This window comes from Hypanus sabinus, chromosome 13 (assembly GCF_030144855.1).
Source record: "Hypanus sabinus isolate sHypSab1 chromosome 13, sHypSab1.hap1, whole genome shotgun sequence".
NCBI classification, from domain to species: domain Eukaryota; kingdom Metazoa; phylum Chordata; class Chondrichthyes; order Myliobatiformes; family Dasyatidae; genus Hypanus; species Hypanus sabinus.
This window is the reverse complement of record NC_082718.1, coordinates 79760817-79776300: the sequence shown is the minus strand read 5'-3', so window position 1 is coordinate 79776300 and position 15484 is coordinate 79760817. Positions and strand designations below refer to the sequence as shown.

The following is a 15484-nucleotide window of genomic DNA, read 5'->3' as shown; positions in this document are numbered from 1 at the left end:
TTGAGTGGAGGAAGGGAAGCCCCTTTCTTTGAAGGAGGACAACACCTCTTTTGCTCTGCAATGAAAAGCTTCATCCTGAGAGCAGATGCGGCGGAGATAGAGGAATTGTGAGACTGGGATGGCATTTTCACAAGAGGTAGGGTGGGAAGATGATCTAAAACATCCAATAAGCAGTGCAGGGGTGGATCAGTCACTGAACTGTGATGTGTACAAATTTTACTGCACTAGGAAAAGATTACATATCTTCACATTGCACTGCATTTTTATTATTTGAAGGTGGAGCTAACAAGCAGTTTATAAAGAGGTTACTGTCGGTTCTGCTCCACATCCACTGCATCTGTGGGAGCAGCTGTGGGGCAGAGGTAAAACCACACTCCTGAGGAAGAACAAACGCTCAGCAACGATGGAGCTGTACTGCACAGAGCCCAGGAGACTGGACGAGTTCATCAAAAGAAACTTGGAGCCAGTTGGATTTAATGCTGAGGTGAAGCAGGCTGTGCACAGAATCTGTGAATTTTTAAAGAATCGATGTTTCATGCATCAACCCAGCATTAAAGTGATCAGAGCTGTTAAGGTGAGTTGCTTGGCTTTTAATACAAATATTTACTGTACCTCCAAGTGATCTGAATAATTTATTTTAATTTATCTTTTAATTCCTTTCCTTATAAGTGGAGTTGTTTTCGGATGAATGTGATGATGTTAGAATCAGGTTTATTATCACTGACATACATTGTGAAATCTGCTATTTTGTGGCAACAGTGCAGTTCAAGACTGAGAATATTACGAGAAGTTACAACTAGTAAAGAAATAAATAAATAGTGCAGAAGAGGAATAGTGAGATGGTGTTCCTGGGTTCATCAACCATTCAGAAATTTGATGGCAAAGGGGAGAAGATGCTGTTCCTAAACGTTGAATGTGTACCACCTCCCTGATGGTAGTAATGAGAAAAGGCCATGTCCCTGATGGTGAGGGACCTTAATGATAGACACTACCCCCTTGAGGCACTGCCTCCTGACAATGTTCTCATTGGTAGGGATGTTGGTGCCTGTAATGGTGTTGGCTGAATCTCCAAATTTACAGCCTTTTTCGCTGCTGAATTTCAGATAAATTGGCGAGTAAATGGACTTTCTTCTAGGACACCAGAGCATCAAATAGGTTTCCCATTATGTTCACAAGTTTGGCAGCAAACCGTTGTGGAACAGCATTATTGAGGTTCTGCCAAAAAAACTACATTAAATTATAATCTGTTTTGGCTCGTTGGGACACCTCCCAAGGTATCCTAGTTGTCATCGTCTTCCTGGACAGCTGATAGAGATCAGGGATGGTCTGCTTCTACTTCAGCTTTCCGGATTCTGAGGTGGCCAATGGGACAATTTGAATTTTGGTTTCATCCTTCTGGTCCCATCGAAAAATAATTATGGTTTGGGATTGGCTGAGATTTTAAAACTTTGAAAATCTGAAACCGAAACAATTTTGGTATAAATAGAGGCAGGGAAAAGGGTGAGGACACAACTCACCACTGTGATATGATTGATCAGTTGAATTATTATTTAGAGTTGGAGATTGTATTTTTGTCTGCTTTCTCCTCCTTTGTCCTCCTTTGAGCTCCCCAAGGACAGAGATCAGATCTGCCCTCCCTCTTCTCTTGACATCATGGGCAGCACCACATTAGCAGCAGAATCACGTGATGCTGGTTGCAGGGAGCTGGTGAATGGGCTCTCACCAGTCAATCAGGTTGGCATGCCAATGGAATCTGTTTCAGGTTTGCAGTAGACAAGCATCCAGAACTTCCACATTTCCCAAAAGTACGTCTCCCTTCCAACACAGCTCACCTCACCTGCAGCAACCACGGTCAGGTTTCAATCCATTAATACTAATGCATTTCCCCTTGTACAAAGGGAAGGGAACAGAGCAAACCCTGTCAACATTGCTTTTTAACTGACCAGTTTACCCCCTGCCTTCAAACCCGCTGGGTCCGAATTTCCCACATTATCTTCTCGCTCACTGGAACCCCAGTTCAAAGTCTGCTTTATAAATCATGAGGTCCTAGTCCCCTTACTTCCTTGTATAGCGGCCATGCCTGTAATGTAGAATCAGGTTCGTGGGTCTGGCAAGTGATACAGACAGCACTCTCTGTGAATAGGTATACTTATCCTGATTAATCACTGGATATTTAGAAAACACAAAAACAATGGAACTTACAGAATTGCTCTTCAGATGCTCAATTCCCTCTGAAACGTGGGCAGCTCACATCCAGAATTAAGTTGCCCAAATGTCAACTCAAGTTTCATACGGCCAGTATGAAATGAGTCTTCCATAAACCAATGATGTGGTGAGATTCTTCCAGCTGAGTCACATAGTGCTGGTTGCAGGGACCATAAGACCATAAAATGTAGGAGCAGAATTAGGCCATTCAGCCCATCGAGTCTGCTCCCCATTCCATCATGGCTGATACTATATCCCACTCAATACCTCATTCTCCTGCCTTTCGGTCATATCCTTTGATGCCCAGCCCAATCAGGAAACTATCAATTTCTGCATTAACTATCCCCATGGATATTGCCTCCAGCACAGTCTGTGGGACTGCTTTCCACAGATTCAGGATTGAGTTATCAGCACAGGACTTCTTGCTCCAGTTTACTTTTATATAAAAACTGTCTCTTCAGTGACTACGAGGCTGGGTGTTTTGCCAATAAAGTGCAATAACCTGCTGTCAGTGATCATTTATGATCATATGCATAGAATATCTACCTTGGGGAAAAATTGTGGAGTTCCCATCTCATTGAGGATTTGTGGAAAAGGGGAATACTTGGATGAAAAGGATCGGCACATGGATGAAAGAGAAATAGATGGTTACGGGGTAGTTACGGGGTAGTACTGGTTTTTAAGGTATATATGAGTCGGCACAACAAGGAGGGCCGAAGGGCCTGTACTGTGCTGTAGTGTTCTATGTTCTAGGTTCTTAAAGCAGCTGGAAAAATAGCCACCGTGTGTAACTGTGAAAACAAAGTAACAACTGAAACAGACTGTAATCCCATGACGATCGATAGTGAAGCTAATCAATGTGGGTCGTTTGTTTACATCATAGATCTGGAATGGAACTGTCTGCCACTCATTGTAATATTCGGAAATAATTGAACATTCTTGTTTTTTGACAGGGTGGGTCATCAGGCAAAGGTACAGCCGTAAAAGAGAGCTCAGATGCAGATCTTGTCGTCTTCCTCAGTTGCTTCAAAAGTTTCCAGGACCAGAGAGACACCAGGCTTGGAATTCTGGGGGACATTCAGCAAATGCTGGAAGAATGCTCCAGGAGCCTTGCGTATGAGATCCGTGATATTACTATCACCTCAATAAAACAAAGCAGCATCCCACCAAAATCTCTGAGCTTTGAGTTGAGATCAAAGAAATCTTCAGAGAGTGTGTCATTTGATGTTCTGCCGACCTATGATGCATTAAGTAAGAACCTGCCGCAATGTTATGTCACCTATGTTTAGAAGTACTATTAAACTGAAATGTAATTTTATTTCTTGTGTAAGCTCTAGAACAGATGTTATCAACCTGGGGTCCATGGACCCCTTGGTTATTGCTAAGAGTCTGTGGCATTAAAAAAGGTTGGGAAATTCTGTTCTAGAATGATGTGAAGAGTGCAGCTTGTTTGATTTTCTCCCTTCAGTGTCCCTTTTCTAGTTCATGGTTCAGATCCTGGGACAACTGAGTTCTATATTTAGTTATTGCTATCTTTAATCAGGAAGAACACACTCGGGTGGCCCCTTCATTAGATACTGTTCCTCCTGCTGTAGCTCATCCACTTCAACGTTGGATGTGTTGTGCATTCGAGATGCTCTTCTGCCCACCACTGTTCTAATGCGTGGCTAGCTGAGTGACTGTTGCCTTCCTGTCAGCTTGAACCAGTCTGGCCATTCTCCCCTGATCTCTCTCATTAAGAAGACATTTTCACCCACAGATCTGCTCAACTACTTGCCTCCTGCAATTTCAGGGTGACTACTTCCCTGTAACTCTGATCGATGATCTCCTCACTCTCCCGTACAAGCCAAAGGCACCAAGCTGCTGCTCCAGTTCCCTACACGGTGTTCAGGAGCTGTAGCTGGATGCAAACGCAGATCCCTGGGAGAGTCTGGGTCTCCCGGGGCTCCAACATCCAATCAACACCCAGCAGTCATTTACTACGCTAGGCACAGTAAGAGAAAAAAACTGGAACCTTAACAGAAGCTTACCCAGAGCTAACGCCTCTTTCAATCCGAAGCCTCCTTTAGCCAAAGCCTGACACTCCTATTTTCACCACTAACCTGCTCCCAACAATGGCCGCCCCAACAATTGCCACCCTGACAGTGGTCGCCCCCGCTTGCCCCTTCTGTACTTTTAAACACACATTGCCGACCTGCGAGAAACCTCATCGCCATGGCCTGCCCCTGCCGCTGAATGAGCTGTCGGAAAGGTAAAGCTTCTGCATTCTCTCCGAAGCCTCAACATGCTTCCTATAGTGGGGTGCCCAGAACCGTGTGCCATATGTTAAACGACAATAGTTAGCAGCTTGGGCTGAGTTTCCTCCTCGTCCCTTCAGGAATGCTACGCAAGCTAGCTGATCCAATTTGAGAACCTTTGGGTTGTGAATCATGCGATTAACTAAACTGGAGGGCAGCAATACAATGCAGCACTATGCATGGCCTGCTGGGTTTCAGATATTAACTGCACTGTGATTGTTGATCGTTAACCATTCTACTCCTTACAGAGGGGAAGTCCAATGCGAATGAAGCACATTGTGAATTGATCAGATTTAGAAGCAGAAACAGCACCACAGATGGAGAATTTTCTGCCTGCTTTACTGAACTTCAGAGAGCGTTTGTAAAGAAGTATACTTCAAAAGTCAAAGATTTGATCCGCCTGCTGAAATATTGGTACAAACTGGTAAGTTTCTGGAGAACAGAATGATTCCTGATCATTGTCATTCCAACACAAACAGATAGCTTGTTTAATATCCAGCTTCCACTTTCTTCAGAGGCACGCCTGTGGAGGCCAATTCAAAAAACAGGAAGTACTCCCTCCTCCTTCACCATTCCCCATTCCTCTCTCACCTTATCTCCTTGCCTTCCCATCACCTCCCTCTGGTGCTCTGGTGGCCTTCTGTCGTCTCCTATTAGATTCCCCCTTCTCCAGCCCTGTATCTCTTCCACCGATCAATCTCTCAGCTCTTTACTTCACCACTCCACCCCTCCTATCACCTTGTGTTTCTTCCTCCCCTCCCCTACCTTCTAACTCTGACTCCTCATCTTTTTCCTCCAGTCCTGATGAAGGGTATCGGCCCGAAACGTCAACCATACTCTTTTCCACGGACACTGCCTGGCCTGCTGAGTTCCTCCAGCATTGGCTCGGATTTCCTGCATCAGCAGATTTTCCCTTGTTAGTGAGGTAGTGTTCCTGGGTTCAGTGTCCATTTAGAAATTGGACAGTAGAGGGGAAGAACCTGTTCCTCACTCACTGAGAGTGTGCCTTCAGGATTCTGTACCTCCTTCCTGACGGTAACATGAGACGAGGACATGTTCTGCGTGGTGGGGGTCTTTAATGATGGACGTCACCTCTCTGAGGCAGCACTCTTTGAAGAAGTCTTGGATACTATGGAGACAAGTAACCATGATGGATCGAACTGATTTTATAACTCTCTGCATCTGTCATAAGTCAGGTGTTGAATCAGGACCCAACTGCAGGACACAGACACTGGAGTCCCAGAAACAGGATGAGACGGAACCCAGGGACGGGATGGGATGCTGTCGTGGCAGGGGAAGCAGGACCAGGACGAGGGACTGGGAACAAGGAGCCTGGGGTGGACTCCGAGCCCAAGACTGGACAAGGACCCAGAACCTGGGTTTTGCCTCGGGCTTAGACCCCCAAACCCAGGCGAGGACGACGAGGCTGCAGGCTGCGGGCCTGGGGAACTCAGAGGCTGGAGCTAGGGGCAGACTAGGAACTGTACATCACCATGGAGCCAGGACTTATCCTCCGACAAGCCGGGACTCATCTTTAACAGGACACTGACATGTGACGGGACAGTACACAGACAGAGCTGGGACTTATCCTCCGACAAGTCGGGACTCATCTTTAACAGGACACTGACATGAAACGGGACAGTACACAGACATAGAGCTGGGACTTATCCTCCGACAAGCCGGGACTCATCTTTAACAGGACACTGACATGAAACGGGACAGTACACAGACAGAGCTGGGACTTATCCTCCGACAAGCCGGGACTCATCTATAACGACACACCAAGGTGGGGCAGGACCATCCATCAGGTAACAGCAGAACAGCCTGACCTACCCAACAGAGGCAAAGACAAGACAAGACAGATTCCCCCCACAGGGTAACAGCAGAACAGCCTGATTTACCCCACAGAGGCAAGGGCAAGACAAGACAGATCCCCCCGCAGAGCAACGGCAGAACAGCCAGACTTATCTCACCGGGGCAAGGACAGGAAGAGACAAACACCAAGGAACGACAGACAGTTCCACCTCTGCATCGGGGTAGCTCTGAGTAGCCGTTACGGCCGGCAGCCTTGTTGGCTACGGAAGTAACTGGATCCCTACCTAGCTCAGAGTGGCTGACGGCCACCCAGCTGGCCCAGGAAACAGCTGAATCCATACCACAATGACCACTCCGACTACTGACAGCAAGGCTCCCAGAAGCCATGGTTCTCCAACGCGGCCCCAAGGATGGCAAGAGTCCATTCTAGCCTTCCACCAGCCATCTGTGCCCTGAGTAAACAACAACAACCCAACCACACTCAATACCAGGGCCACTTACATTCCCAGTTCCAATATGAGCCTCAGGTGTTTCCAGTTAAGTCCAACCCAGCAAGGGACCGCTGGAAAACCCGGAGTCCGGAGTCTGCTGACCGGACCACGGACTTCGGACTGAACCACCACAGCATCTTACCTTGATCCTGTGTAGTAGCGCCACACCCATATCAGATGGTGATGATCCAGTCAGAATGCTCTCCACAGTGCATCTGTAGATGTTTTTGAGTGTATAAGGTGACAAACTCCTATTTAAATTTAGCCATGGTCTTGTCTTGCCTTCTTTATAGCTACATCAATATGTTAAGACTAGGTTTGGTCCTCAAAGATCTGTCGACGGCAGCCTGAGCCTCAGGCTATGTGCCCTCAAACTTATTTTTATGAAGGGAAATTAACTTTATATGTAGCAGTTTGAGTGATGGAAATATTGGATTAAGGGCTACACAAAGATTGGTCAAAGGATATTTTTATGTGATCGTTGATCTGGGTGTGCACAAAGCATGTATCTACCTCAAGACAAATAACAAAGGATTAAAATGTAGAGAGAAAAATACAGGATAGGAAGGAGTATGTTTTACATCACTTATTTATTTATCTTTGTCAATAACTTTCTCAGTACGTGAAGCCACGGCAGTCAGAGTTGAGAGCCGGAACACGACTGCCACCAAAGTATGCCCTGGAGTTATTGACTATCCATGCCTGGGAACAAGGTAATGGCAAGGAGAGATTTGACACGGCTGAAGGGTTCCGCACAGTCCTGGAACTGATCTGCAGACATCGGGAACTGTGCATCTACTGGACTGACTACTACGATGTCACTAATGGATCCTTGGCAGAATTTTTAAAAAATAAACTCCGTGAGAGGAGGTAAGATGCACGAGCACAATTCACACTGACAATTAAAACTACTTTTTTTATTTTAGTTAATGTTCCGTTTCAAATTCCTGTACAGACAGGTCTAACACAGGGAAAAATAATCTTATCATAATATAAAGATGATTCAATGCACTTCTAAATGTTCCTAATTCTAAAGTAACCTGCATTGTCTCACCTGAAGTGATGAAATTCCAAACCTTCTCCCTCATTTTCAGTTCTCACCAGCCACAACCTACCCTCCATTACCTCACCACACCCTGCATCTACAACCTCTCCTAGCCAGGGGGCCAGTCCCCTCTCCATTCCTTTTCCACCAGTGGTAATCCTTTCAGTCACCTAAAAAGCTTCAAGATTGCTTTGCCGAACGGCTAAACTCCTTCAGCCAGTAAAAGCAGGACAACCCAGTGGCCATCCATTTTAATTCCACTTCCCATTCCCATTCTGATATGTCTATCCGTGACCTCCTCTACTGTTGCAATGAGGCCATACTCAGGTTGGAGGAACAACACCTTATATTCTGTCTGGGTAGCCTTCAACCTGATGGAATGAACATCAATTTCTTGAACTTATGGTAATGGCCCCCCGCCTTTCGCCATTCCGCATCCCCTTTTCCCTCTCTCGGCCTTTCTCCTTGTCTAGCAATCAACTCCCTCTGGTGCTCCTCTCCTCTTTTCTCTCTTCCACGGCCTGCTGTACTCTCCTATTAATTCCCCCCTCTGCAGCCCGGTAAGTCTTTCACCAATCAACTTCCCAGCTGCGATCCTTCACCCTCCCCTCTCCTGGTTTTACCGATCACCTTGTGTTTCTCCCTCCGCTCCCCCCACCTTTTAACTCTACTCCTCATCTTTCTTTCTCCAGTCCTGCTGAAGGGTCTCGGTCCAACATGTCACAGGACTCTTTTCTGTGGATGCTGCCTGGCCTGCTGAGATCCTCCAGCATTTTGTGTGTGTTGCAAGGTTGAAAGGGTCATTTTTTAATGGACGTATGCAGTATACAACTCTGAGATTTTTCTTCTCCAGATAACCGTTAAACAAAGAAAATCCATGGAAGTCAGTTCAGAGAGAAACAGCAACCCCGACCCCCTGCACAAAATAGAAAGGCAACACGATCCTCAATCACCAGAGACCCTTCCCTCCACACAAAACACACTAAGAACATCAGTCCCCAAATCCCCCTCTCCCCACACAAAACACACCAAGAACATCAGTCCCCAAATCCCCCTCTCCCCACACAAAACACACCAAGAACATCACTCCCCAAATCCCCCTCCCTCCACACAAAACACACCAAGAACTTCAGTCCCCAAATCCCCCTCCCTCCATACAAAACACATCAAGAACATCAGTCCCCAAATCCCGCTCCCTCCACACAAAACACACCAAGAACTTCAGTCCCCAAATCCCCCTCCCTGCACACAAAACACACCAAGAACATCAGTCCCCAAATCCCCCTCCCTGCACACAAAACACACCAAGAACATCAGTCCCCAAATCCCCCTCTCCCCACACAAAACACACCAAGAACATCAGTCCCCAAAACCCCCTCTCCCCACACAAAACACACCAAGAACATCAGTCCCCAAATCCCCCTCCCTCCACACAAAACACACCAAGAACATCAGTCCCCAAATCCCCCTCTCCCCACACAAAACACACCAAGAACATCAGTCCCCAAATCCCCCTCTCCCCACACAAAACACACCAAGAACATCAGTCCCCAAATCCCCCTCCCTCCACACAAAACACACTAAGAACATCAGTCCCCAAATCCCCCTCTCCCCACACAAAACACACCAAGAACATCACTCCCCAAATCCCCCTCCCTCCACACAAAACACACCAAGAACTTCAGTCCCCAAATCCCCCTCCCTCCATACAAAACACATCAAGAACATCAGTCCCCAAATCCCGCTCCCTCCACACAAAACACACCAAGAACTTCAGTCCCCAAATCCCCCTCCCTTCACACAAAACACACCAAGAACATCAGTCCCCAAATCCCCTCTCCCCACACAAAACACACTAAGAACATCAGTCCCCAAATCCCCCTCTCCCCACACAAAACACACCAAGAACATCAGTCCCCAAATCCCCCTCTCCCCACACAAAACACACTAAGAACATCAGTCCCCAAATCCCCCTCTCCCCACACAAAACACACCAAGAACATCAGTCCCCAAATCCCCCTCCCTCCACACAAAACACACTAAGAACATCAGTCCCCAAATCCCCCTCTCCCCACACAAAACACACCAAGAACATCAGTCCCCAAATCCCCCTCTCCCCACACAAAACACACCAAGAACATCAGTCCCCAAATCCCCCTCCCTCCACACAAAACACACTAAGAACATCAGTCCCCAAATCCCCCTCCCTCCACACAAAACATACCAAGAACATCAGTCCCCAAATCCCCCTACCTCCACACAAAACATACCAAGAACATCAGTCCCCAAGTCCCCCTCTCCCCACACAAAACACACTAAGAACATCAGTCCCCAAATCCCCCTCTCCCCACACAAAACACACCAAGAACATCAGTCCCCAAATCCCCCTCACCCCACACAAAACACACCAAGAACATCACTCCCCAAATCCCCCTCCCTCCACACAAAACACACCAAGAACTTCAGTCCCCAAATCCCCCTCCCTCCATACAAAACACATCAAGAACATCAGTCCCCAAATCCCGCTCCCTCCACACAAAACACACCAAGAACTTCAGTCCCCAAATCCCCCTCCCTTCATACAAAACACACCAAGAACTTCAGTCCCCAAATCCCCCTCCCTGCACACAAAACACACCAAGAACATCAGTCCCCAAATCCCCCTCCCTGCACACAAAACACACCAAGAACTTCAGTCCCCAAATCCCCCTCCCTCCACACAAAACACACCGAACATCAGTCCGCAAATCCTTCTCTCCCCACACAAAACACACCAAGAACATCAGCCTCCAAATGCCCCTCTCCCTGAACAATAAACTTACAAAAGCAACCTTACCTCCAGTTTATGGAATTCTCCGTATGTTATTCACTCTCATGTTACTTCTTGGTAACAACAAGTTTGTCACTTATCCCTCAGATTTTATTCCTACTCAAATTGCATTTCCTCTTCACAAGACACATAGGAAAATACTGGTTAATATTTGCAGAGATACAGATCGTTGCCCAGAATTCCAACACAGGAATTGGTTTCTGAGGTAGTGAAACCCATCGTAAATCACACCATCAAACAACCCTGGTCCTTGGTGTCCTCACGTTGCAGGGTTTTAGATAAAACTCACTTCCAGCACGGCCAGTGACATGAGGGAAAAGAGCTTGGAATTGAGGAAGCCATTTGCTGTACTTCAGTGTGGTTGGCTCCGTAGGCGTCCAGGTTAAACCTGCAAGACAATAGGACAACTGAGCTGTCTGCTGGTTTCCTGATGGGTGGAGAAGAATATTAGGTCAAACATATTTTTTTTGACTAATCCCCTTAACACCATGATGGGCAACAAACTCTGGTCTTGCCCCTCTGTCAACAGCATCTTCTTCTGTGGTCTCCAGGGCTGGGCAGGTACTTTAGTCATGAACTGAACTTCAGGGGCTTGGTCAAAAGTATTAAATTTTCCATCAGTACTTCTTGGTGTATGCTTACTTTGAAAACAAATTGCATATATAGCAACTCCATGAAATTTTCAAGGAGATGGATGTTGAGCCGTTGAACTTACGAGGTCTTTGTTGGAATGGTTTATCTTTCAGACCAGTAATTCTCGACCCTGCTGATCCAACTGGAAACGTGGCTTCATCAGGTGTCTGGGACGTGATGGAAGATGAAGCCAGGAAGTGCCTAAGAATGCCTTGTGTCTCTGGCGTCAGTCCTTGGCATGTCCAGGTAACTGGGTTAAGTAAATGATGAACGTAGAAATACATTTAGTAAACACAAAGTACACAGCAGATGACACATACAAACAAGCTGGATGATCTCAGCAGGTCAGGCAGCATCCGTTGAAACAAGCACTCAACGTTTTGGGCCAGGACGTTGACTGCTCATTTCAACGGATGCTGCCCGACCTGCTGAGTTCATCCAGCTGGTTTGTACGTGTAGAAAGACATTTACTTGCCCACTTCTTCCACCCCACCAATGGCTGGCTTTTGACAGATATCCCAGATTGCCCCGGCCATGGGAGATGGTACAGTCTGTCACAGGCCTTTGTGTTGTCCTGCAGGTTCATTTGCAGTCCATGGAGCTGAAGGTCAACAACCTTGTCCTTCAACGCTGCAGTTCTGAACACTGGTTTGACCCAGATGTTGGTGGTGGAGTGGATAGTCTGGAGGGTTGACAGTGTTGTTAAGGGCGTATGGTGTGTTGGTATTTATCAACTGTGGGGCTGAGTTCAAGAGCTGTGAGGTAATGTTGCAGCTGTATAGCACCTTGGTCAGACGTGGAGTACTGTGCTCAATTCTGGTCACCTCACTACAGGAAGGATGTTGAAACTATAGAGAGAATGCAGAGGAGATTTACAAGGATGTTGCCTGAATTGGAGAGCATGCCCTCTGAGAATAGGTTGACTGAACTTGGGCGTTTCTCCTTGGAGTGACGGAAGATGAGAGGTAACGTGCTAGAGGTGTAGAAGATGATGAGAGGCATTGATCATGGTGATAGCCAGAGGCTTTTTTCCCAGGGCTGGAATGTCTAACATGAGGGAGAATAGGTTTAAGGTGCTTGGAAGTAGGTAGAAGGGTGATTGCCGGTGAAGATGGTAGAGGTGGATATAATAGGGTCTTTTAAAAGACTCCTAGATAAGTACATGGAGCTTAGAGAAATAGAGGGCTATGCGGTAAGGAAATTCTAGGTCGTTTCTAGAGTAGGTTAAATTGTTGGCACAATATTGTGGGCTGACGGGCCTATACTGTGCTGTAGGTTTCTATGTTCTATGTTCTAAATGAGCTAAGCAAAAGACAATAGGACAACTGTCTGCTGGTTTCTGGATGGGCTAAAAGCTAAAACAAAAAACATGGCTTTTCCTACATCCTTCCTACATCTTGCTTGTCAGCTACTGTAACTTTGGCCTCACAGTGTCAGAAATATTCCATTTGTCCACTTTCTAGTACTTAAAGATCAGAATCAGAATCAGGTTTAATATCACCGGCATAAGTCGTGAAATTTGTTAACTTTGCGGCAGCAGTACAATGCAATAGATAATAATAGAGAAAAAGAAACTGTGAATTGCAGAGAACACACACGCGTGCGCGCACACACACACACACACACACACACATATAAAATAGTTAAATTAACTAAATAATGACAAAATGGAAATTTAAAAAGTAGTGTGCGTTCCTGGGTTCAATGTCCATTCCGAAATCTGATGGTAACGGGGAAGAAGCTGTTCCTGAATCGTTGAGTGTGTGCTTTCAAGTTCCAGTACCTTCTCCCTAATGGTAATAATCAGAAAAGGGCATCTGGGTGATGGGGTCGTTAATGATAAACACCACCTTTCTGAGGCATTGCTCTTTGAGCATGTCCACGGTACGATGGAGGCTTAGGCCATGATGTTGATAAAGTTTACAACTCTCTGCAGCTTACTTCAATCCTGTGCAGTAGTTCCCCTCCCCACCCCACCCACCATACCAGAGGGTGATACAGACAGTCAGATTGCTCTCCAGGGTATACCTGTAGACATTTGTGAGATAAATGTCCTGTACGATTTTGAACAAATTGCCACCCAAGTCGATGATTGTTTTACTGCAGTTTCCTGCTTGTAACCTTGGACATTTACCCTGTTAGTTGCAACGTCAGACCTTGGAATTGAAACTTAGCCCGAGAACGGGGAAACAGTAATCTGCGCGCTAAGATGCTTGCAGATCATCAGCCTTTCTCAGCCTGTGAATTGACCTGTAGATTGTTTATCGATGTTGAAACAAAGGCATTGTATCTCCACTCGTTCCAATCTGAGAGATCACTGAACGATTTACCCTGGGCTGTACGCTTTGCAATGAAGGATAGTATGACTGTTTCCACTTATTGCTGAGATCTGAATTTGTACGGAGAGGCCACTGCACTCCAGAAGTAATTCCAGCATAGGATGGGTTACAGCAGAGCCCTGGGCTTTTGGGGTGTTAAAATAAGTGTCTTTAATCCTTATTTTTACAGTTAATTTCCATACTGTTTCACGAGTGTCGAGCTTTGCTCAGGTGACTGCCAATGACGGCCCCCTTCGGTCCCCTCCTCCTCTCCTGTCTCCTATGGTCCACTCTCCTCTCCCATCAGATTCCTTTGTCTCCAGCCCTTTACTTTTCCCACCCACCTGGCTTCGCTTATCACCTTGTAACAATCCTTGTAATGCTACCCCCACCATTTTGATCTGTCCTCTTCCCCCTTCCTTTCCAGTCCTTATGAAGGGTCTCAGCCAGAAACGGCAACTGTTTACTCTATTCCATAGATGTTTCCTGACCTGCTGAGATGCTCCAGCATTTTGCATGTGTTGCTTTGGATTTCCCGCATCTGCAGAATCTCTTGTGTTTGACCGTATACTCTCAATTTCTAATTGGATGGTCTGTAAAGATAGGCACGCAAGTTGTCCAATGGCCAGGTGTTTGGTGAGTAAAATGGATGAGAAATGAGCCCTAGTCTGGGCAGAAAACAATTTATCATAATGGGGCACAAGCCTTACATAAGTGGTGCAGTCAGCTTTTTCCTGGAGTTAGTTTTACAACACTCCCTTCATTTCGACACCTGCTGTCCAACACTGTCGGATTTTGCCTGTCACTTAGACTATAAAGTTCGAAGTAAATTTTATTACCAGAGTGCATATCTGTCACCACATACAACCCAGAGATTCATTTTCCTGCGGCCATACTCAGCAAGTCTATAGAACAGTAACTATAACAGGCTGTGCAAATGCAAATATAAATAGTAATAAATAACGAGAACATGAAATAACTGGATAAAGAGTCCTAAAAGTGAGATCATTGGTTTTGGGAACATCTCAATCGACAAATGCAGTTATCTTCTTTGGTTCAAGAGCCTGATGGCTGAGGGGCAGTAACTGTTCCTGAAGCTGGTGGTGTGAGTCCTGAGGCTCTTGTGCCTTCTTCCTGATGGCAGCAGCGAGGAAAGGGCGTGGCCTGAGTGGTGGTGATCTCTGATGTTGGGTGCTGCTTTCCTCTGACAGCTTTTCATATAGATGTGCTCAATGGCTAGGAGGGCTTTACATGTGATGTACTGGGCCGAATCCACAGCCTTTTGTAGGATTTTCTGTTCCGTTTTCTATTGCCTCTGACGTATAAAAGGAACATATTTTACTTCTGTCCATTTTTGTTTTGTGTACCTCAGCCAGTGAAGACATTTGGAGTCACCCTGGGTGTAATGGAGATATTTGTCAGAAAAGATGGACGTGACCAGACGATCCAGGTTTTGCCAGATGACCAGGTTTCAAGTTTAAAAGATAAAATTGAATCCCTGCAGCGAATCCAGCGAAGCCAGTACTACTTAACCTTTCAATCAACGCCGCTTGAAGATGCACGTACACTGCAATCTTATGGCATTAAGCACCATTCTACCATCCTTGTCAACCTGAGATTGCGTGGTGGCACTGAGATTCAACTTCCTAATGCAGTGGATCCTAACTGAACAGTTTGAAAATCAATGGCAGTGATAAAGACCTGAATTAGTTTTTCTCATTTAAGGTTCCATATAACAATTACAGCATGGAAACAGGCCATCTTGGCCCTTCTAGTCTGTGCCGTACGCTTACTGTCACCTAGTCCCAGCGACCTGCACTCAGCCCATAACCCTCCATTCCTTTCCTGTC

General features: G+C 46.2%; 1 protein-coding gene across 1 annotated transcript in view; it reads left to right on the top strand.

Moving 5' to 3' along the window:
- The first annotated feature begins 320 nt into the window (after positions 1–320).
- LOC132403381 (2'-5'-oligoadenylate synthase 3-like) overlaps positions 321–15484 on the top strand; it is a 125809-nt gene continuing 110645 nt past the window's right edge. Inside the window, exons 1-6 of the mRNA XM_059986795.1 lie at positions 321–574; positions 3159–3456; positions 4751–4926; positions 7428–7678; positions 11430–11562; positions 15007–15301. Coding sequence (XP_059842778.1) covers positions 404–574; positions 3159–3456; positions 4751–4926; positions 7428–7678; positions 11430–11562; positions 15007–15301 — 1324 coding nt within the window. The 5' untranslated portion in view covers positions 321–403. The remainder of the gene's footprint in view (positions 575–3158; positions 3457–4750; positions 4927–7427; positions 7679–11429; positions 11563–15006; positions 15302–15484) is intronic.